At 37.8% G+C, this 24,911-nt stretch overlaps 1 protein-coding gene across 50 annotated transcripts in view; it reads right to left on the bottom strand.

Annotated features, from left to right (window-relative positions):
* RIMS2 (regulating synaptic membrane exocytosis 2) overlaps window positions 1-24,911 on the bottom strand; it is a 581,405-nt gene that overhangs the window by 30,213 nt on the left and 526,281 nt on the right. The window contains exon 1 of one of the 50 annotated variants that reach the window (XM_072774187.1): window positions 1,268-1,464. The exons of the other annotated variants lie outside the window; for them this stretch is intronic. Within the exon in view, the coding sequence (XP_072630288.1) occupies window positions 1,268-1,409 (142 nt within the window). The 5' untranslated portion in view covers window positions 1,410-1,464. Of the gene's footprint in view, window positions 1-1,267; window positions 1,465-24,911 lie in introns of those variants that run through there. 50 annotated transcript variants of the gene reach the window in all.

Here is a 24,911-nt window from a genome sequence, read left to right as displayed (position 1 = left end):
TGGAGATTTTAAACATTTAATTATAGAAAACAAGTGAAATGTAAATGTACAAACAAAACCAGCAAAGCATTAGTATGAAAATTAAAAGTTGTGTTTTAGGGAACACAACTAGGGAAGTACCCTACTATTAGACCTTTAGTGATCTATAGCAAACTGATATTGCAGCAGTAAGCTAGAAGAAACCTGGACAGCTCTAACTAGTGAATTCTTTTGAAGACCACTTTCCAGACATTGTTCATCCTCTCATCTTCCAGCTCTCTGTCCCTCCACTGGGAAAAATAGGGAAAAGAAAAATTATTTCTACCTCTTCTCCAAGCAGGTAGTTAGTTTCTTCTAAATCAGGGTTCAGTGCAGATATCTTGATAAGACGTCATTGATTGTCACAGAATAAAGGCAGAATAAACTATTACATACAATAATAGAGTTAACATGATGATGATAACTAGCCTACTCTGGACATACGCATAAACACGAACACGGTTTGCAACCAGCATATGAATAAATTAATAAACAGTATTTCAAATGTTGGGACGCCACTATTCAGCAATTTTTACTTTGATTTACAAATCATATTTTTTTTTGTGTTAGTTGTTAAGTCTTATTGGAAAGTCCTTCAAGAAGAAAACCTATGCTGTGTTACTCAAAACTTTATGAAGGTCTTAAATATCACTTGGTGAGAAGTTTAAGGAGTGAGTTTTTCCTCTTTAGCTTAATTATACTGACATCCTTTAACCCCAGGGATAGACAACCCACGGTAAGGCTGACAGCACCTTGCATGCCCTGGGAACGGTTTCCAGTGTCCAGAGCAAAAACCAGCCTCTAGTACCGTCAACCTTTGACCTGTCCATTGTATCACCTCTTCCCTCATCTGGATCTTGAATTTACACACGCTGAGATTCCCATTTCAAAGTTCCTGCCGCCTCTCCCCTTGATTTCTGAGTACTCGGTCCTCCAGGCCATATGCTAACGCGGAGGCTGCGGGTGCAAACAAAAGCATAGAGGGGTTCACCGGGCGGCTGCAGCCTTGCCTCCCCCCAGACTAGCCCCTCGCCCGACTCGCCAGCACTTGACGCTGATGAACTTCTCTAGGAAAGCGGTTCCCCAAGTCCGCGCTGGTGGAGCCCTGGTTCCGAGCACCGACGAGCGCGGCCGCTGAGCCGGCGAGGGCGGGAGGGCCCGGCGGGGCAGGGACGACGCCCCCCCCCCCCGCCTCCCCTCCAGCCCCCGAGAGCGGGGGGCGAACAGGGACCCCCGCGGACAGCCTCACCTCCTTCGTCCTCCTCCAGGGAGTTCATGCAGGGGAAGTAGCCGGCCAGCGCCTCGAAGGAGGCGGAGAGGCTGCTCCGGCTCTGGGAGCGCTGCATGGAGCGCCCCGCGGCGCCGGCGCCCCCCAGGCCCTGCCGGCCCATCTTGGACGCGGACCCGCTCTTCCCGCGGTACAAGATGCGAGGCGTCTCGGCGGCTGGGGCGCGGCGACCGCGGGCGCTTCGGGGGCCGGGCGGCGCGGCGGGGCCCTGGGGGTCCGGTCCGGACCCGACGCCGCCTGCCCGGCTCGGCTGCCGGGCCCCCCGCTTTGCTGCGGAGGGGCGGGCGGAGGGGGCGCGGCGGTGGCGGCGGAGACGCGGCGACCGGCGGCCAAGTCCGAGGTGTCGCGGGGCGGGCGGAGGATCCCGGCGGCGGCGGCTGCGGGAGTCTGGCCGCCCCCTCCCCGCCGCGGGCCGCCGCGCTGCTGCGCTCCCGCCAATCAGCGGCGGCGGGGGCGGGGGCGGGGGCGGCGGCGGGGGCGGCGGCCTCGGGGCGCGCGCCGGGCTCCGGGGCGACTCCACCCGGGGCAGCCCCCGCGGCCGCCTGCGCCCCGCCGGTGGGGAATCCGTCAGGGACGCGGGGGGCACGCACTTGCCCTTTGCCCCAGTTTCACCTACAATTTGTTAAGGCTCCTCAAGCATAGACGGGAAATACTGAGATTTTCTTTAAATCCTAACACAAGGCTCCCCAATTTGTAATAGAGTCCACAAAACCCTAGCATTAACGCCTTCTCTTTTGCCTTGTCTTTATTTTTTAAAATGTCAACAGAGGAAAAAAAAAAAAAATCCAAAAGCCTGAAAAAGTACCAACACTTAAAAAAAGTACCTTGATGCTTATCAACTTCGCTTTAATTTCAGGACGTTTAACGCATTCTTCCTCTAAATTAAATAATCTAGGGGCGCCCCGGTGGCTCAGCGTTTGAGAGGCTGCCTTCGGCCCAGCGCGAGACCCTGGAGTCCCGGGATCGAGTCCCACGTCAGGCTCCCTGCACGGAGCCTGCTTCTCTCTCTGCCTGTGTCTCTGCCTCTCTCTCTGTTTCTCATGAATAAATAAAGAAAATCTTAAAAAAAAAAAAAAAATCTACTACCTGGTGTTGCTAAGAATGACAGTAAACACTGAAAGGCTTTAACATCTAAATAAAAGCATCCTCTTAACATGAAGTTGGAAGCAACACAAACATACTAGAAACAAAACAGTTTAGAAGTGAAATAACACATCACATTCTATATATTGCAAATCTCTACCACAGGTTATGAAGCAACCATAATTTCATTTTGTTAGGAGTCAGAAGATGATCCCACTTTTTGTGGCTTACACCAGCCACTCAAACTCTCAGTTTCTTTATCTAGGGAGGGTGGGAAGGTAGGGTACAACAATTCCAGTCCTAACCATGTCTCGGCTGGATTCTTGGGTATGTGTAATAGGGGACTTCAAAAGTGTCTTGTAAAACGTAAATGTTACCATCTAAAATAGTTCTTTCGGGATCCCTGGGTGGCGCAGCGGTTTGGTGCCTGCCTTTGGCCCAGGGCGCGATCCTGGAGACCCGGGATCGAATCCCACGTCGGGCTCCCGGTGCATGGAGCCTGCTTCTCCCTCTGCCTGTGTCTCTGCCTCTCTCTCTCTCTCTGTGTGACTATCATAAATAAATAAAAATTAAAAAAATAGTTCTTTCATACAATAAATATTTCCTAGGTAGTATATATGTACAAGTTCTTTGCTTGATGTACTGGGAGTTCAAACACACACTCAATATCACTTGAGCCCCTTGCATATGCTAGGTACCAGTTAGGGCACGATAATGATCAGGGCAGATAAAAAAATCCCTACTCTTGTGGAGCTTACATTCTAGTAGGGGAGACAGATACAGTAAATCAGTAAATTACATAGTGTTAAAAAGGGGATAAATGCAAATGAGGAAAAAAAAAGAGGGATAGGACAGTCTAATTTAAAAAAAGGTCGGTCAGAGTGGGTCAAGAGGGAAGTATCAAGGAAGAAGGCCTCAGTAGGAGAATCCTAGAAAAACAAATTGGCCAAGGGTGGAAACTCTTATTTTGGCATCCAGGGACATCAGAATGACAGCTGAAAGTAACTTTGGAGGGGAATATCTTGGGTTTCTACTGGTGATTGCAGGGGAAAAGGGAATATAAAACCTGAAACGGTGGTCATGTCTGAGTTGTTTGGGCCCTGCCTCTCTGTGTCAATGAACTGGCTTTCTGGACCATGAAGTTAGTCGAGAATAGTCCAGACGCACCTATTTCTGATGGAGTATAATTCCCTCTTAGAGTTTTAGAACATAGTTGTCCTGGGGAAGCTTTTTGATATTTTTTCCTATAGTTAGAATCTTAGAGATAATGGCATAAGGAGAAGTAGGGAGAACTAAAGAAGAAAGAAGAAAATCACCTTATTTCAAGAAGAAAGCTTTAAGGAAAAAGCAGAATGTTGGCACAGGGGGATTAAAGAGACAAAGCACAATCATAGATAGAGGCTTCTAGTCTTGAATGACAGTTTGTGGCATACACTGAACTTATTGAGAACATTTATAATTCTACTTCTTTTTGTCCTATGCTCAATTGCTTGCCTATGTATAATCAATATTATATAAATCATAGTTTTGGTTTACAGATTTTCAGCAAGTTGATTATTTCTTATTGCATTTGGATATAAGTACTCCTACTCCCAAAGGAATTTAAAAATTCACATAAAAAATAAACCATTTTTATCACTGATAAAAGATTACACATGTCCCTCCTCCATACCAGAATACATATTCAGATGGCTTTGGATGTAGTTCCCAAATGATGGGCCATTAGATAGTTTCATTATATAAAACTAAGTGTAACTCCAGAATCATTATAATCTTATATTTGAATTATTTAGAACTTTCTTATTCATCCAAATATAATCAGAGAAAACGTGAGTCACAAATATACACAATAAATTACCTTCTAAAAGCACAATGTAGCCTTGAAAATAGGTTCTACCATTAAATATAAAAATCGTCTTTTTGAAGAAAATATATATAAATATAGCTGGCATATATTATTATAGCATTCTATTCGTTGAATATGAAATGTATCACACCAATTATGCTCCTTAATTCTTACGTAAACCCCGAGAATGCCATCATTAGTTCTTCTTTACAAATGATCTAGTAAAGACTCAATAACATTAAATTACTTGCTTAATTAGAAAGTGGCAGAATAAGGGACGCCTGGGTGGCTCAGAGGTTCAGCGCCAGCCTTTGGCTCAGGGTGTGATCCTGAAGTCCTGGGATAGAGTCCCACATTAGGCTCCCTGCATGATGCCTGCTTCTCCCTCTGCCTGTGTCTTTGCCCCTCTCTGTGTCTCTCATGAATAAATAAATAAAATTTTTTTAAAAAGTGGCAGAACATGACTCAAATTCAGGGGCTCTGACTTCAGGTTCAATGCCCTGTATACTGTATCACAGGTGTCTCATACCACGTATACTTATACAAAAATAGATGATAGAGTATGAACTAGACAGTAAATTATTTGATTCAAGAGAGAATAAATATTGAAAATAGAACCATATTGTTTATTCTAACTATATACCAATGTTAAATCTGTTTGCTTTTAATTTTTTTAAATTTTTTATTTTATTTTTTTTAAGATTTATTTATTCATGAGAGAGAGAGAGAGAGAGAGGCAGAGACACTGGCAGAGGGAGAAGCAGGCTCCATGCAGGGAGCCCGACGTGGGACTCGATCCCGGGTCTCCAGGACCACACCCTGGGCTGAAGGCAGTGCTAAACCGCTGAGCCACCTGGGCTGTCCTGTTTGCTTTTTAAAATCAAATCATAGCCATCAATTCTAACAGGTCTAGAATACATGTCATTTATGTCTCTGATGTTTTAGTAGTTTCTCAAAAAAAAAAAATCACCAAAATTTTAAAGTATATTAAATTAGTTAATTCCTGAAATAGAGACTTGGTCACTTAAGTGGATATATAAAACAGTTCTTACATAAAGTAGTTATATAGTGTCTAGACTGCAGATTAATTCAATCAGGAACACAGTTGTGCTTTGGCAGCTCTGCCCTTTTCTATGCTAGAGATGATGTAGGTGAGGATGATGAGAATATAAATGATCTAATAAAGGGAAAGGAAGAAAAAGAAGTAAGTCCCTGAGAGAAGTAGTAGAGAAAACAAACAGCAAGGCCCGGAGGTAGATACGCTAAAAAGAAACAGAAAAAGTACCCATCTGGCAATTCTGTCACCATATAGTGTTTTCCAGCCAACCCAGAAATGATTGGTTGCTAGAATTGTTCAGGGTTCTAGAGCCATGCTAGTTCAGACTAGCCTCTTAGTATACATTTGCTTTTGATAACATGGAAATTGATTCCTACTCCAGTCTTCACAATTGAAGTCAATTACTTTTGCCACTGTGAATTATTCTTCCTTACAGCAATGATTCTATGCTAAATAGAAATATTTATGGATATATTTTGTTTTTTTAATTCAAAACCAACTCTCAGAATCCTAAAATTATATGTTCTTTCCTGTCATAAAATAACTTCATATTTAAGTTCTGAGAGATCAAATCCATATAGTCAACATTTCTATTGACTTCAGATCGCTAAAAGTATTTAATAGTCTTGGGCAATTACCCTTGACTTGAATATGAAATCCAAACTATACAATCTTTTCTCTCATCCCCTGGTTAATGTCAACATAGTACAAATAAATGGTAAGCCTTTGTGATTTTTCAGTTTTACAATGAAGTTTTGGTTGTTTACTCAGCAGATTTACAAAGTGAATAGGAGATGGTACACTTTAGCAGCTGGGCAACCTGAAACTTTCACAAAAGGTTGATGAAATCAAAAGATGTCTAGAATACAAGAAGATAAAAAAAGAAACATTAAAGGATCAGCATTTTCATTATTCAGTAATGAGATTTTGGATAATATTTGCCTTTATCTATGACAGAAAATGTCCGTGGGAGTAAGCAAATTAATTTCTTAATTAGGCTAAAAAACAATAGTGAAAGTTCACTGAAGAATGAAGGATTAAAAACTCTTAAGATCAAAGTTACAAGTCAAAAAAGCAGAATAGCTTGATGATATAGGGAAAGAACAAATATTTGGATTCTAATACTACTTATGGCCCTGTATGTATAGTAATAATGATAATAGCTTGTGTTATGTTCTTCATAAGCATTACCTCCTTTAATGCTCATAAACACTCTATAAGGTAGCTACTCTCATTATTCTCATTTCATAGACAGGAAAAGCAATGTACACTAATTCAATAAATATATGTTAAGTGCCTATCACGTGCTAGACACTATTCTAGTTACTGGGGATGTAACAGTGAACAAAAACGGACAATGAAGTCCTTATGCAGCTCGCATTCTAGTAGAATAACCTAACATTTATATCCCACTATATTCCAGGTCTTTTTCTAAACAATTGTACATAATCAGAAAATGAATTCACCTAATAAACACACATGAGAGACATATGATTATTAATATCCTCATTTTATAAATGGGAAAACTGAAAAAAAAAAGATGAGAGAAAACTGAAAGACATTGAGAGCAAAGCTCCTGCCCAAGGTCACACAGGTTATTAAGAAATGAAACAAGAGATCCCTGGGTGGCTTAGCGGTTTGGCGCCTGCCTTCAGCCCAGGGCGTGATCCTAGAGTCCCGGAATCAAGTCCCATGTCAGGCTCCCTGCATGGAGCCTGCTTCTCCCTCTGCCTGTGTCTCTGCTTCCCTGTCTCTCTATGTCTCTCATGAGTAAATAAATAAAATCTTAAAATGAAAAAAAGAAATGAAACCAGAATTTAAGCCCATGAAGTTTGATGAACACTCATATAATTTGCCCAATATCACACGTAGCAAATCCAGGATTTGAATCCAGGTCTTCTGGCTGTATGATCCATACTGTTTTTTAAAAAATATTTACTTATTTTAAAGAGAGAGAGAAAGAGCAATTGGGGGAGGTGTAGAGGGAGAGAATCTCAAGCAGACTCCCTGCTGAGCATGGAGTCCCATGAGGGGCTCCATCTCAACACCCATGAGATCACAACCTGAGCTGAAACCAAGAGTCCATGTTCAACCGACTATGCCACTCAGATGATTGTATAATCGATACTATTAACTGCTAAATAACATGGCGCAAGAGAACCTTCTGATATCAGTATTAGACAAGGGGCTGCCAATAAGAAATGTTTTTCCATCCATAACAAAGAAGATTTAGCACAGTAGTTCTGTCTCATTATATGACATATTTATGTAAATCTTCATTTAGCTCTCACCAGGAATCCAAAACTCTTACTAAATGTCTCAAGAATTTTAGGAGTCAGTGTACAGGGATGACTTCAGACAGAACCATATGAAGTCAGCCTCAGAGAAAATAGGAAATATACCCTCATGAGATTTGTAACTTATTGGTATTTGGTAGCCCCTCAAAGTATACTTCCCAAAATAAAATGGAGTCATTTATAAGCCAAAATTTAGAAAAAGAATGCTCGTACCTTCTATATACTTTCTACATACCATCTACACAAGTTTTACAACAGTCATGTGAAATGCCAGTTTCAAAGAAAAACTAAAATATTCATATAAAAAGGAAACACTTTATTTCACTGATAAGGTCAAGCATGATTCAATGATAATTGGAGACTGACAGGTAGATTAGAAAAAGTGACATTTACCAAAACTTGTCTAGGGCCAGGGAAAAAAGAAGTTTATGAAATATCATTATGTTTCAATCATTCAGACAGTTTCCTTTCTAATGTGTGATGACCTTCACACTTCATTTCCTCAAGCATTCAGATATTTACTGGGCACCAGATGCAAGCCTCTTTTCTAGGATCTTTGGTAAGAATTACACAAAACATGTGTTTGCCTCTCAAGATGCTCAGAGTCTGGTGGTAGGAGATAGGGAGGGTAACACAGACAAGAAAAACAAATAAATGCAGTATAGGAGAATAAGTAGTATATTTGTGATAAGTTCTAGGCACTCTGGTGACAAAAAACAGGAAGTGACAACTTTATTTAGATGGGCCAAAGAAGCCTTCACAGAAGAAAAGATATCTGAGCTGCATTTTGAAGACTGTTTGAGGTGAAAATGGGGTGACCAACTTTGAAAACAGAAGTCTCTTTATCCTAACCATAATACCAACTAAACACGCCTATTTTGGATATGTGAAAGTGGGTAAGGGTTAGGGCTTCTCATGAGGACCTCCCTCTTTCTAGTCCTTCAGGGTAGCATTAGTGGCAAGGATGGTTTCCAAGTTTGAGGTGCTCCTTGCTCCTGTATTCTGTTCTACTATTCTAACCCATGTTCTGGCTTTGTGATAAATTTATACAAGACCTTTGTAGTAATGTTAGAAGAACATTTCCAAACATTTGAGAGAAGAGAGAAGTATTTCTTCTACTGTAACTCCCTTGGAATTCTAGATGAACATTGCCTAGTAATGTCCCATATCGTTATGAAATCAAAAGCATCTTAAGATTTTGTGAGCATAAACATTTGCATAAACATACAGCAAGATCTAAAACTTTTACGTAAGTTTCAGGTACCAATGCCCCAAACTACACAATATTTATTAAAAGTGTGTGCATTTAAGCTGCCTTATTCATTTATTCATCATTAATTTATTTATTCGGTATTCATTTACTCATCATTCATTTCCTCTTTACACCACAGTGTGATGAGAATAATAATTACTTATGCATGGAAAACAGAGGTATTTCCTTAATCACAAGTAAATCTAGTTCCTACTTGTTCCTCTTTGTTCTTTTTCTTTACTGGCTAAACTTCATGTATTCACTTCAACACACATGGCAGTGAAGACTCTGATTAGCACATTTTGTTTAACTGAGTCATATATTGGTTAGATCTAAATGGTGATACATTTTAGTGCTGCTTGATATCATGCTGACATACAATGGAGAATTCAACAGTTTTCACAGGTAGTTTGACTCAACTGTCCAGTTAACTTATTAATTGTAGGCACCTTAATTATTTTTCATCATATATAAAGGCAGAAGATTTGCAACAAATTCATTTAAAGTTGCTAAAAAACAAAGACCAAAGGCAGTAGAGAAGAATGAGGATTCTGTCAAAGCATTAAAAACCGCCCGATCTTTAATAGCATATTGGAAAAAAAAAAAAAAAGCCTATGGAGAATCTTCCTGTATACAGATCCAGGTCAAACATCACCTAGATTGGGCATAAGTGAACTGCTGCCTGAAAGTAGATCTCTGTGTTGCTCGGTACATTCGGTGAACTGTTTCAGACCATGTGCCAAGTGGCAAACTTGAAAACCAAACTAGGCAAATCATCATCAGCTGATTCTCATCTCAGGCACTCTATGTTAAAAAAGGCGTCTGGAAATAACAGTTTGTCGGTCTTGTTGATTTGAAACTTCATAATAGGAAATAACAATACAGAATAAACATGTTTCCTTCCTAAAATTCAGTTCAAGCTGATTCCACCTAATGATTCCATCGTGCATTATGTATACTCCCACAATAAGGTGAGAAGCTCAAGTCTAACAAGACAGGGGACTATTCCCCAGGGCAAACAGTCTCAGAGGTAAATCTGTAGTGTCATACAGAAACTCTCTAATAAATACAAGCAGTTATAAAGAGAGGCAAATCAATATGTGTTCTACATTAAGGGAGTAGAATATTCTGTAATACTTCTCCTAGAACACTGCGTTATAACTTGGATTCTTTGGCTTGGCAATCCCAGCCATTCAAACCCTTAACAGAATAGTGTTTCAAATCCCACCTGCCTTTCCCATACTTGACAACAAATTGTGAAAAGATATTTGAGGAGGATCCACAGTCTTGATGCATGATTTATAGACTAAAAAAGTATCCAAATATATATATTTAAGATTTGGCAACACTATCCAAAAAGCTTTTCTGAAAATATTTATAGTCTAGTCACTATCAGCATTTGGACACAGAAAAACTGTGGTATAGAATCTCTGAGTTCCTTAATTTTATGTTATGCATTTATTTTTTTATGTCTGCGATTATCTGGCACTGATTTAACATCCAGAAAAAAGCTGTTGCTTCATGATTCATGTTATTAGCTCCTAATTTCATTTCAAATAATACTGTGTTTCACATTATGAAGGCAACGTCTTACAGGTTCTCTGGTGAGGCAATAATAAAAACTTCATATATTAAAAAATCTTATATGGTGTCTGAATAAACACTAAAAGATACTTTTCAAGGACAGTGACCTTAAAAATGTAATTGTTACACATTTTGTCGCAATTCAACATAACTGCAATTTTAAAACAATATAAAAATATCCTATTTTAAAATTCATTTTTAAAATGGATTCATTTTTATTCTCAACTTCAGATTACAGATAAGGATTGGGTGACAAAGGTACACTTTCTGCCTTCTATAGCCACATAGGAGGTGCATGCGGTAGAAGTATCCCATTCTGGAGTAAATAACATAGTCATCACAGGAGGTGAACAGCTCCTCAGCAACCATCTAAGACACGGTCTGCTCCAGTCTTTGCAGAGCTAGAACTCACCTCCTTATTCTTAGATCGGAACCCTACCTCCATCTTTAGTTTTATCTCAACTTTACTCCCAATCTCACTGTGTTGCTCTGATCCTGTGCTCACCTGGGGTTTGTCAAACCATCAAGTCTCCTCTGCTTCACTGCCTTGTGGTTGAACTTTTGACCTGAATGACCAGAGGGAAATGCCCTCCATAACTGAGGGTCCTCTTTGTCTCTGCATATTACATCCCTCCTTTTAACACAGCTTTTTTTGTGAGGGAGAAAGATCATATTTTTTATCCCATGATGGGATGCATTAAGAAAAATGTATAACAACACTGGAAACTAAATAATCCTTTGAGAATCTATTATCAACATGTATTTCTTACTATAATGATCAGTGACTATAAGAAAATTCTTCCAATTATATGCTTTCTATAATATTCTCTGTATGTGCCTATTTTAAAAATTTATGGCAGAGATCCCAGGGTGGCTCATCGGTTTAGCACCTGCCTTTGGCCCAGGGCATAATTCTGGAGTCCCAGGATTGAGTCCCACGTCAGGCTCCCTGCGTGGGGCCTGCTTCTCTCTTTGCCTGTGTCTCTGCCTCTTTGTCTCTGTCTCTCATGAATAAATAAATAATCTTTAAAAAAATTTATAGCAATGAAGCAATTATTGACTGTCAACAGTAGTGTAACATAGGGATGAAAAACTTTTCTGGCACCTACAATAGGCATTTCTCATGGTTTAATTTTTCTCATGTTTTTAGATATTAGATCTAACGCATGCCAATTGTTTTATACAGTAACTTTCTCTCAAGTATTTTTGAAAAATCTACCAATTCATCTCTAAAACATAAAACCTGTTAGTTTAGAGCCCATTTCATATTTGGGAAAGTATAAGGAAGATAAAAGGCTACACATCCACAAGTAGTAGGATCTGGTGAAGCCAAAATAAACTGAGTTTAAAACCTTTTTGCATTTACGTATATTGAATAATTATTTACAAAAATTTATGTGAAGGGGCAATGAATACATTCTTGTGAAAAGGTAATCTATTGAAAGTGTTTAACAAAGAGAACTGATTGTTAGCTTAATAGAATTAATAGGCCATTCAACTAGTCTTTATTAAACAATTTAAACAAATATTTATTGAATGCCACCACGTCCATGTACGGTGCTAAGCAGAAGTAGTAGATAGTATCATTTATTAATTAACTGACCATTAGGTAAATCTCAATTATTATTTGAATTGATAAGGTAGAAAAGCTAAGGAAACAAATCAAGTAATGCTATGTAATTAAAAATAAATATATAATAATAGACTAGGATGTATTTAGAACATGTACACAAAGCTAAAAGCATTTAAGATATCAGCACCAAAGCAAAACAAAGACAGCTTAAGTACTCCTGTTTTGACTGCCACACTTTCAGATCATGGGACATTAATTTTAAAAATTGTAAGACTATCACATTCTAACACATAATTTTGGAAAAGTACAGCATTCAACAGGAGAATAAAGCCAGTGGGGAAAATAAGGAAATAAATAACTTTGGTTATCATACACACACACAAACACATTAAATTAGAGACACAAACTGACTTATAAAAGAGTAGACCAACAAAAATATAATAAATTAAAAATAAAATTGTTCTTTAGAACATCCAATGAGACTTTGAAGTCCTCATCTTACTGGCTCCCTGAGCAACATTCTACAGAACTGACTACTCTTTCAATCTGAAAGCACTATTTTCTCTTGACTGTTTTTATGTCACATTCTTATAATTTTCCTCATTATGCCTCTTCATCAACCTTCTTAGCTGACTTCACCTCTTCTATCAAGTTTCTTTTTTTCCTCCAAAGATTCCATTTACTTATTTATTTGAGGAAGAGAGAGAAAAAGAGAGAGAGCTTGCACATGCATGAGCCAGCCAAAGAAGGAGCAAGAGAGGGAGGGAGAGAGACAAGCAGACTCCACACAGAGCCTCACGTGGGGCTCCATGTCAGGACTTCGATCATGACCTTAGCCAAAACCAAGAGTTGGATGCTCAACCAACTGAGCCACCTAGGCGCCCCTTTTCTATCAAATTTCTACCTTTAACATCTTCAACGCATCCTTAGGGTTCAGTCCTGGGCTCCCTTCTCTCATATTTCCCCTAGATGATCAATTCCATTTCCACTTTTAAAAGCCATATACAGTCACTCAAATAGATTACTGAGTACAGATCTCTTATTTGTTTCAGAGCTGATAACTGCCTACTTGACATCAACTACTAGAATATCTCAGATCTCTCACACTAGTCTTGCTATCCCACAGAAATTTCATCTTCCCTCTCTTAATAAATGACTTCATCAGCGAACTACTTGCTCAAACTGAAAATCAGAACATCCTTTATTATTCCTTCCTTTATAGTGTATGCCTCTGCTCACTCAATCATCATAAAATTCAATTGATTCTACCTCTAAAACAGATCTCCTATCTATTTCTCTTAGTTCTATTCCATGCCATTTTCACTCTTGCCCTCAAGATATTATTCATAAAGCAGTCAGGATTATCTTTTAAAAATATGTTGGCTTATGTCACCACCCTCCTAAAAATCTTTTAATGTCTTTTCACTGCAATTATCATACAAACATATAGCATGACCTTGAAGGGTCTCGCATGTCTCTCCAACTTTATCACAAGCCACACTCCCCATTGATCACCAGGCTGAAGCCACACTGGTTTGTTCCTTAAACAGACCAAACATTTTCTGCCTCATGGTCTTCTGTAGTGGCTGACTTCTCTTAAGACTTAGCCTAAAAGACTTTTCCTAGCTATCCAATCCAAGGTAAGTGGCCATATTAATTCTCCCACATGGTACCCTTTTCTTTTCTTTTTAAATAATATTATTCTAAAGCTATATTTGCATATGTATTTGCTTATACTTAATTCTCTCCTGAGCCCTACTCAACTGAACCCTTTATTAGAACAAAGATCATGTCTATTTTATTCACTGCTGCACATTCTCTCCCTACCCAGTGCCTAATACTTAGGAGACTGTAATCTTGTTGAGTTAGTGTAATAAAATAAAATAGAATTTTGCTGTGAGTTTCCAGTTTTGAACATGCTTAAAATCAAGTTCCTCATTTTAAGTAGTATAATATCAAACATCCAGAGGAAGGATTTCCTGAGTTTTAAAGCCTATAATGGAAGTTTTATTTCAACAAACTTGTGATTGCAGAGTCAGTCAATTTACTCCCTATCCAAAGAATGTCTATGTCAGAGCTGCATTTTGTCCATACATAATTGAACTGAGCTTTTTACAAGTTATTTAAAATGTTGGGACATATTGCCTCAGGTTGTATCAGTTGTCACTGGTCTTGAAAGGTCAATTTTAGTGAATGGGGTAGAACCTGCAGTAGAACAGGGAAGCAGCCTGCTACTGAGCAAAGGCCAGGTGGAAAGGTCCAATGTGCTGCACAATGACCCAAAAGTCCACGGGCAAATGTGAGCATTCTGAATTTCTGAAAGGATTCCAGTGATATTAAAGAGAAAAAGGGGTATGTGTTATGGGGATCAGGAGAGAAATAAATCCTTTGCACAAATAACTTTTTCAACTTATAGGAATCTCCTCTACATTTCCTTCAGAACACTCTTGCTCAAACTGTCAGACCCTCATTCCAAACAAAGGCCCAGTGAAATTCCAAGGTGCAGTAGAGGCAGTGGATGCAATTTACCATTCCATGTAGTGCAGAAGTTCTGCCTGCAAACTCTTAACACTTTTCAGCAATGAAGACTTGCAGTTTTAATTATTAAATAATTATTCTTAAGATGATGTCAAAACAGCTTCTCAAACCTGGTTCTAGTGCCTTCTGTGATGGTACAGAAACAGTCCTCTTCCATACAACATCCTTGAAATACCTGAAAGACACCTCTTTCTTCCACAGCCTCCTGTTTTCCAGATCTTGTCTTCCCCCACTCTGTCTCTCGTCCCTTGGGGCTCCAACTACACTAAAAATCCACAGGTCACGTGGACTTGTATTCTCTCCGGTATTCTTAGAGTTCCACATTGCCCTCTATGTCTGCCTGCATCTTCCTTATATCTCCCTCTATTCCTCTTCCATTCTTTGATATTTTAAAATACGTAGCTGTCAGAACCTCCCTGCTCAGCCTAAAATGGTTTCCTTGTGGATCCTTATCCCTACTTTTTTTTCCCAAGACCTGAGCTGAGATCAACAACAGTCAGACACTTAACCAACTGAGTGACCCAGACGCCCCTGCTTTTAAAGCTTGAAATTAAATTTGTTTTTTGCTCTGCTGTCAACATGTGTTTTTAAGGCTCTCTCACTCCTCTTAAGTCTAATTATTGAGTCCAAATCAGTATAATTGTGGCTCCTTTGTATCTTCAGCTGTGACTTTCAGATATATACACCAGAAGTTTAATTCCTCTTCTATGACATAGTCTTTCTGTTATTTCACTTTTTAAACAAATATTTTTAGGTACCTACTACCTAAAGTAACTCATTTGTATTGGTACAAAAGCAAAGATCCTCGTTCCCAAGAAGCTCAACTTCTAGCTGGAGGAGATAAATACCAAATCTAAGAAATCAGTGAATGATATGGTAAGTTAAAAGATGGTAAGTGTTATTGAAAAGAAACAGTATAGCGCATGGTACAGTAAGGGAGTAAATGAATCAACAACGGTGGGAGGGTACAGTTATGGTGCTCCTGGGCAACACGTGATGTTTGAGCAAAGTTTTGAAGATAGTTCCCTTCTCCCTCTGGGCCTATTGCCTTCCCTTCCGTTATTATATTATCATCTCTTTTCCACAGATTTAGTTAGTAACTACAATGTGTGAGGCATATAAAAGGTTCTGGAGAGTCAAAGGTCTGGGAGAGACTATTTCCATCACAAGATCACAGTCTAGTGGGAAGAAAACCATGAAACAGACATCCCTACATGTTGAGTCTTATAATCAAGGTGTAGACACAGATCAGAATTGGAAGGTGGCTGTTTTTGAACTCTATGAAAACACAGGCTCATTCTCCCAAGATTCCTAAAACACTTGCTCTTCTTCATCAGTACTTTGTTGTTAAAATGTCCAGAAGGATGGTTATCCTAATGATCTTGGAAAAACTTCTACAGACGTTCAGATATTTGAAGCTTTCCAACTACTCAATTTTACTTCTGTAATAGTTTTATGATCTGTTCTTAAGAAAGAATCGTGTCCTCTTGACTATTCTAAATCTGAAAACTATTGTTTCTCTTTTCAGTTTCACTTAAGTGTTCTGTACTTAGCTTGCCTTATCAAGTTCATGGAGTTTCTAGTCCATTTAAAAATCTTCTAATCAAACACCATCTCTTCCTTATTTTTTCTTTCTGTAATTTCTATTTATATTGAGGAAGATACACTATTTTCTGATACCTCAGTCCCAAATCTGATCCTTCTAAGTCTCAGTTTTCCTTCTAAAATTATATTTACCTCTTCATGTTCAAATTTCAGATTTTCCTTGTCTGTGGTATCCAGTTTCTGCTATTTTCTCCAACAGATCATTGAGTGCCTTTCCCCACTGTGGTTTTTCTTGTTATGGCATATTGATATCTGCCACAGAAAGTATTCTTCAATTTTAAATAGACATTTGTCTCCTTACTTCTCATATTTCAGCTATGGAAAGGTCAGTCAATTCCCACCATACATATTTTCTGAAATCTCATGAAATATATAGTATCTCTGGCCAGGAATTCTTCGTAGCAGCATCATAATTTCATGATTATTTAACTTGCCGAACAAGGCTTTAAAACTTACACCTGCCTCCCTGAAGAACCTGTGACTCATTTATGCAGTGAGTGGCTATTGCTGATGAGAATGCATCATATTACTATGTTGAAAATAGTGGGGGTGGACACAGAACCTCAGGATTGTGATACAGGCACTCAAACATTATTTAACATTTAACAACTTAATATTATTATTATCATATTATGTGATCTCATCTACATAGCCAATAGGAATACATTAGACTGAATTTTACAATTTAAAAATTTATTTGTAATTTCACCTCTTCTGTCCTCTCCAATAAAACCTGCCAGTTCCTGTTTGCTAGCTTTGCAGCTTGACAAAGACCTTGGTTTTATCCATGAGAGAAAGATGGGCTGGGTCCAGCAGAAATGGCCAGGCAGGCTCAGCTCTTCTTCCTCTTCAGACATGCAAAACTAGGTAACAAAGAGTCCCATCTCTTTTTCTGGTGGGAGGGGAGTCCTTGGCAGACATTTCAAGTTTTGTATGTCAAAAGGAAGTCTGTTTTTAACTCTGAGGCTATCATTAATTAGATATTTTTTAATTATTTAAATTCAGTTAATTAACAGATAATGTATTCTTGGTTTCAGATGTTGAGGTCAGTGATTCATTAGTCTTAAATAACACCAGTGCTCATTACATCACATGCCCTCCTTAATGCCCATCACCTAGTTATTACCCTATCCCACCACCCTTTTCCCTCCAGCAACCCTCAGTTTCTTTCTATTGTTTGGCTGCCTCTCTGATTACATCTTGTTTTATTTTATTTTATTTATTTTTTATTTTATATATATAATGGAATACTACTCAGCCATCAAAAAATGAAATCTTGCCATTTGCAATGATGTGGATGGAACTAAAGAATTTTATGCTAAGCAAAATAAGTCAATCAGAGAAAGACAATGATCATTTGATCTCATTCATATGTGGAATTTAAGAAACAAAACAGAGGATCATAGGGGAAGAGGAAAAAAATAAAACTAGATATCTTTTTAACAGATTGTGATTTTGTTTTTGTTTTTAAAAGATTTTATTTATTCATGAGAGACACAGAGAGAGGCAGAGACACAGGGAGAGGGAGAAGCAGGCGCCATGCAGGAAGCCCAATGTGGGACTCGATCCTGGGGCCCCAGGATCATGACCTGAGCCAAAGGCAGATGCCAAACCGCTGAGCCACCCAGGCGTCCCCAGATTGTGATTTTGGACATGTCACTTAATCTCTCTGTTCCTTGACTACTTTTATAAAAAGCAATCAGATAGCTTCTCTCTACTGTTTACACAGGGTCACTGAGCTCCTTCCAACTTTAAGAGTTTGAAGTTTTAAACTTTCTGCTTGGTTCTGAACAGCACTAAGACAATTTCCACTCTCCATTCTCTGCACCCCCCCCAAAGGGCATCCTCCAAAAAGCCTGGTCAGATGTTTGCTTATTCTTACTCAGAAGACCTGAAGGCACAGTGGATAATGGTGTGAACCCTGGAATTAGACAGGTTGGAGTATATACCTCCCAGCCCTTCCACTTCACAGCTGTATGACCTTGGGCAATTACTTAAATTCTCTCTCTGCCTCAGTTTTCTCATCTGTAAATGAGAGAAAATAATATAATGGCCTCAGGGTGATATGAGAAATATCTCCTTTAGTAGTGAAAATAAAGCTCACAAATTCCAAATCATCAGTTCCCTATCCTTTGTTTGATTAAAATACTACTCTCCAAGTATTACTAATCTCAGGCTGGTTTTAGGTGAAATGGATTCATCTTTCAGAGATATTTTTACATCCAAATACTATCCTTAACTTAATTGGTGAAATTGTAGGCAGTGTTAAAAGTGATTTTTAAAAATATGTGAATACATTTATGGAAGTTTTATAATTTAGAACCAGAAAATTTTCTCACATGCAAACATGCCTTTCCTAAGATTCTTCTCTGGACCCCTTTCTCCTGAATTCTAGCTTTGGTTTAGCTACCCTCTTTCCTCAAAAACTGAATACAGATTTGCTAAAATGGCCAAGTAACTTTTTTTTTCTTTTTTTTCCAAATTAGGTGCTCCAGAAGTGGACAGTGAGGGGATGAAGACAATTTTTCAGTCACTATGTTAGAGAACTGTCTGCATATATATTTTTAATATATTAAAATTTAATACCACCCAGAGAAATTTAACATCGGCCTTTGGAAGAATGCTATACACAAATATTAGACACTTTATAATATTTATACAACAGTAGTGGTTAAACAAGTCCTTGATTAAGTAAAACCAAGCCTGACAAAACAGCCATCTCAAGAAGATTAATTCCAGTTTTAGGATTTAAGTTTATCACCTAGTTTATATTACTTCATGACATAATGTGAACATCACAAAGATCATTATTTTTTTTAAAGGAATGGCAGCTCCTATTCTTTTTATTTTTATTTATTTATGATAGTCACACAGAGAGAGAGAGAGGCAGAGACATAGGCAGAGGGAGAAGCAGGCTCCATGCACCGAGAGCCCGACGTGGGATTCGATCCCGGGTCTCCAGGATTGCGCCCTGGGCCAAAGGCAGGCGCCAAACCGCTGCGCCACCCAGGGTTCCCCATCACAAAGATTATTAAAATGTATTATGTATTTACAAAAGTTCAGAACTTTCCCATAATGTATATACGGGCAGATTTACGATAATAGGATACTATAAGCTATATTTATATATATATTTTTGGTTTTGTTTAAATTCAAGTTCATTTATATATAGTGTATTATTAATTCTGGGGTAGATTTTTGTGATTCATTAGTTGCATATAGCACCCAGTGCTCATTACATCAAGTGCCCTCCTTCATGCCCATCACCCAACTGCGTGAATAACTGCTCACAGGTTTTATTTTATTCAAGTGGCCAGATGACAGACTCAGGATAAATTTATGTTCCCAAATTATTTTGCTATGTTTTATCTAGTATTTTCATGTGGGTGGAATGGGAAGCAGAGGGTCCTTCTGAATCAACTACTACTGCCATATTGACTATGGAACAACTCTGGAGAACATAAGGAGAGTCAATTTAAAATATTCAAACTATTGGCCTCATCTGTCCCCTTACTCAACTGAGAAATAGCTATAGCAGTTCTTTTATTAGTCACCAAAGCAAAAACTCAAAAGTTTGAATACTTCAGAAGTAGTTTCTAATGGATTAATTGCTCTACTTCTTGCATTTATAAAAATAAGAAGGACAGTTTCTAGTTGAATGATAACTAATTCTTTTAGAATATGTTGAGAATTCAATTGCTTTTGCATGGTCTTAAGTTGCTCTTTTTTTCTGTTAAGATTTTATTTATTTATTCACAAGAGAGGCAGAGACACAGGCAAAGGGGGAAACAGGCTCACCATGGGGAGCCAAATGCGAGACTCAATCCCAGGACCCCAGGATCATGACCTGAGCCAAAGGCAGATGGTCAACCACTGAGCCACCCAGGTTCTCCTTAAGTTGCTCTCCTACCTTAAAGTCTTTCCAACCATTTAATTATATTTCTGAATTTGGGCAATAATATAAGATATCCTATAACTAAGAGTGTAAGAAATTTACTATTTTAAAAATCCTCTCACAATCTTTTCTAATATAATTTTTTAATGAATATAATAACAGCCATACATTGCATAATGAAATTTTGTGGTATTAAAAACTGTATGTAATTTCCTATTCCCCAAATTAATTTCTGATAAAAGAACCAGATAATTATATTAAGCATGTTACTGCTATAAACGTTTTCTAGTTTCTAGGCTTGACAAACCATTTTGTATTTGCGGGATTGGGAAGAATGACAATGTCTTGAAGATTTGAAAATGTCTTGAGAAGATGCTGGTATAATCTCTGTCTATAAGCACAGCTTGCATGAAGACAATTGATTATATTTTTCTCCTAAATATTTGGGAAAGATGCTTTCTAATCACTTATCCTTCCAGGGTAATGGAAGTTTTAAAGTGAAGGCACTATCCTTTACATTTCATTCCATACTTATTTCTAGTAAAGCGAAGAAATCTGATTGTGAGTTGTCCCTCTTATATGTAATATCACTTCATAGATGCTATGGCTGAATTGTGTTCCCTCAAAATTTAGATGTTGAAGTGCCAAGACCTCATTGGGTGTAACTGTAATTGGCGATAAGGTCTGTAAAGAGATGATTAAATTAAATGAGGCTGTAAGGGTGGCCCTCATCTAATACTACTGGTGTCATTATCAGAAGAAATTTGGACACACAAAGAGACACTGGGGAGGTGTGTACATCTCTGTGTGTATACACAGAGAACACCATGTGAGTAGGCAGCAACAGGGTGGTTACCTTAAGTCAAGGAGAGAGGATGTCCAGCTTCCAGAACTGTAAGACAATAAAGGTCTGTTGCTTAAGCCCCCCACTCTGTAGTATTTTATTACAGCAGTCCTAGCAAAGCCCAAGCAAAACTTTGAGATAAAGTAAATCTATAATCTTCAGCATTTACAGTGTTTTCAAAAGCTTTAAGCAGTCTTTTTTCTAAAAGTTTATTTTACTTAACATTCCTTAGATCTATTCTAAAATTTTTTGACATCTTCTTATGATTTTGCTGTCCCAACAGACCATATCTCTTTATAATAAAAATTAAAAGTGAATTTCCATAAATCAAGTGGTATCTTTTAATTACTTTTGCTGTTTTAAAAACTGGTGTTTCTACACCAATGGTGGATATTATGCATCCGGTTTAAACAAAGGCAAAATTTTCATATAATCTTAGAAACACACTTATTACTATATTTTTATATACATAAGGCTTCACTTTTCTTAAAGAAGGAAACTGTATTTTACTGATGATATAGAATTCACAGGGCCTACTACCACAAAGATCAGGGCTTACCTCACTGATTTGCTTCTAAAGACACCAATTTATCTAAATAAATTCTAATATAAGAGTTGTTCATTATAAAAGTCATACTCTGAAAAAAAAAAAAGTCATACTCTGATTCTTATTTCATTCATGCTTTTAGAGAAAAGATTTTAAAATTAAAACTGCTACTACCAGCTTCTGTGGTGAATGTAAATGGATCATCTGACAACTATTACTGTGAATTGTGGCTTTTAAAATGGATTTTTCTTCATTTGCATTCTAAATCTTTATTTATAAAAAAATCCTTATTTATAAATTACATTTTTTTATATTTAAAAAGCTCTACAAAATGCAAGGATAATTTATCCAATTCACTAAAGTAAATGGATGCCATGAACACATCTTTTATGCTCCACTTATTAGAAAGCAAATAAAACATGAACATATATTTCTCACTTTTATCATTTGAGGTATTCAGTACTAGAAGCCTGGCTAATTTTTAAAGCACTGAATACATTAAAAACTTTGTCATTTTTCTAGCTATTTAATTAAATATAATAGAAATATAAAATCTTGCATTTCTAAATGTCCCATACAATATCATTTAAATCTGTGAAATCTTTATATCTTTCAATTGTTCATTTGCTTTCATGACCACCTTCTTCTCCTAGAGATCATTGTGACATATATTGAATTGAAGTGAGTTTATTCTGAGAATCTTTTGAGAATTGTGTGATAGCTCGGGAAGAATTTAGAAACCCCAAGTGTTGTTATTAAATTTGTGTTGGGATGCACCGATCTACATAGCAACTTAAAATTCCCATAAATTTATTTATACCCTCTCTCTGTTTTTAATTAGATTGGGTTTGTTGTTGTTGTTGTTGTTTTGGATTTTTTTTGGTGTTGACTTGTACAAGTTCTTTATGTATTTTGGATATTAACCCCTTATCGAATATATCAATTGTAAGTAACCTCTCAAAGATATAGATGACCAACAGACACATGAAAAGGTGCTCAACATCACTAATCATCAGGGAAATGCAAATCAAAGCAATAAGATATTACCTCATACCTGCCAGAATGGCTATAATAAAAAACGCAAGAAATAACAAATGTGGGTGAGGATATGGGAAAAAGGAGCTCTCATGCACTTCTGATGGGAATGTAATCTGGTGCAGCCAGGATAAAAAACAGTATGGAGGTTTCTCAAAAAATTAAAAATAGAATTATCATATGATCCAGTAATTCCACTACTTGGTATTTACCCAAAGAAAACAAAAACACTAATTCAAAAAGATATATGCATTCCTATATTTACTGCAGCATTATTTACTATAGCCAAGATATGCAAGCAACCCAACTGTCAATCCAATAAATGAATGGATACATATATAGATATATAATAAAATATTACTTAGCCATAAAAACTAATGAAATCTTGCCATTTGCAACAATATGGATTGATCTATAGGGTATAATGTTAAATGAAGTAAGTCAAAGAAAGCCAAATACCATATGATTTCATTTGTATGTGGAATTTAAGAAACAAAACAAATGACCAGAGAAAAAAGAGACCAAAAGAAAGTAGACCCCCCCCCCTTTTTTTTTAAGAAACTAGACTCTTAAATACAGAGAACAAACTGATGGTTATTAGTGAGGAGATGAGTGGGGAGATGGGTGAAATAGGTAAAGGGGATTAAGAGTATACTTATTGTGATGAATTCCTGAGTAATGTATAGAATTGTTGAACCATTATACTGTACACCTGCAACTAACCTAACACTATATCTTACTTGTACTTGAATAAAAAAAAAATGAAGCCATAAAAAATTCCCATAAATCTAAGTATGTAGATTTTTTCTTTATATATGAAGAAAAAAAGAGACAAAGCTAAAATATCTAATTATGTTTTAGAAATTATTTCAGAAATCAAATTTTATGCTATAATTACAACTTTGTTTCATTGTACATTGGCATAGTTTTCAGATGAAAACCACTAGTGATGCTGGTACCAACTTAGATTTCAAAATACGTATGGTACATATTTCTTTTTTTCAATTTCCAGTCCCTGTGCCCTGGCCCCAGCCCTCTTGACCATATGTCTGGATTCTCTCACAACGTACTCACTGGCATTTCTGCCTCCAGTTCCTCCCACTTTCAGTCCATCTTGACATTTTTGCCAGATACATTTTTCTAGAACAAATTTTTAAAAATCAAGTTTCTTTCTAAGGAAAACAACAAGGTCTCAGTGGGTTAACAGGACAAAATCTAATCTACCAGTCTCAGAATTCAGGGCTTACAACCAAAAGACCTTCCTAATTTTATTCCCACTTTTCAAATACATCTAGCTTTAATCAAGCTTTGCTGCTCTGTTCTCTGCTACTCAGCGCACCTCTTTGCTTCTCATTTCCTTTCATTTGAGTCCATTAGTAGGGTGTGGAAAACATTGTCTTGTCTCAAAGCCTCTTTTCGGCTGTGTCAGAGCTAACTGCTACCCTGATTGTTCCTTTATCCTGTGTCTGGAAGCTAGTGATTTCTCATACCCTCAGTCTCTGGACCTTCAGGATCATGATATACCTCCTAGTCTATCAATAGCGTCATTTCTATGTGGTCTCTTGTCATGACCCCGTACTTCCTTTGCCCAGGTAGGACCCACATTTATCACATCCCTGTAGCATACTTTAGACTGTGAGTTAGGACCCCTTAGCAAAGGGGCCAAGTTCTACAGCATCTCTGGTACCATCTAGTTCAAGTTTCCACCCCCCAACCCTAGGTTTATGAATTCAAGGTGCCACTAGCCTTGCAAATACAGAGCCTGCTAAAGTCATTACTGTGTCCTGGTCACAGAATGCTCTCCTACATCTCTGCCCATTGATATGCTGCCCATCTTTCAACATTCAGCTTAAATTCCACCAGCTTTTTGAATCCACCATCATCATGCCTTCCTCTTTCTGAAATCCTTTTGTCTCCTTCACTCTTTGCACGCTATTATTATACATGATTGTTGAACTTTTCTTTTTCACTTGCCTCTTGTGCAGCAGTACTTGAAAGTTCCAGAGGTATCAAACCTTCAAAGTATCCCCAAATGCCCCATTCTTGGCCAAACTTGCTTCTAATTCTGTATTCCCTCTCCTAACAGGTGATAGCACCATGCCTTCATTCACTCAGCCACCCGATGTAGAAAGCTGCAAATCATCTTTAACATCTCTCTTCTTTACTCTCATCCACATCCAGCTAATCCTCAAGCCCTAATTCGTAACTTCTACATATCCCTCAGACTGCTTCTACTTCTTCTCTAGTTCAGGACCTCACACTCTCTCATCTCCATCATTTAAAAACATTCCTGATTTGTTGCTCAGTCTAAGTGCTTTCCAATCCATCCTTTATTAAAGCAGATGATCTATTTAAAAAGCAAGTTAGTTCCAGTCACTGCTTAAAAGCTTTTCAGTGGTTTCCCTTCTCTTGGCCCAAGGGGCACGCCCGCTATCTATCTCTTGCTTCT

The sequence above is a fragment of the Canis lupus genome, chromosome 14 (assembly GCF_048164855.1).
Source record: "Canis lupus baileyi chromosome 14, mCanLup2.hap1, whole genome shotgun sequence".
Classification (NCBI taxonomy): Eukaryota; Metazoa; Chordata; class Mammalia; order Carnivora; family Canidae; genus Canis; species Canis lupus.
Note: the sequence above shows the minus strand (reverse complement) of the source record. Positions and strands in the feature narration are given on the sequence as shown.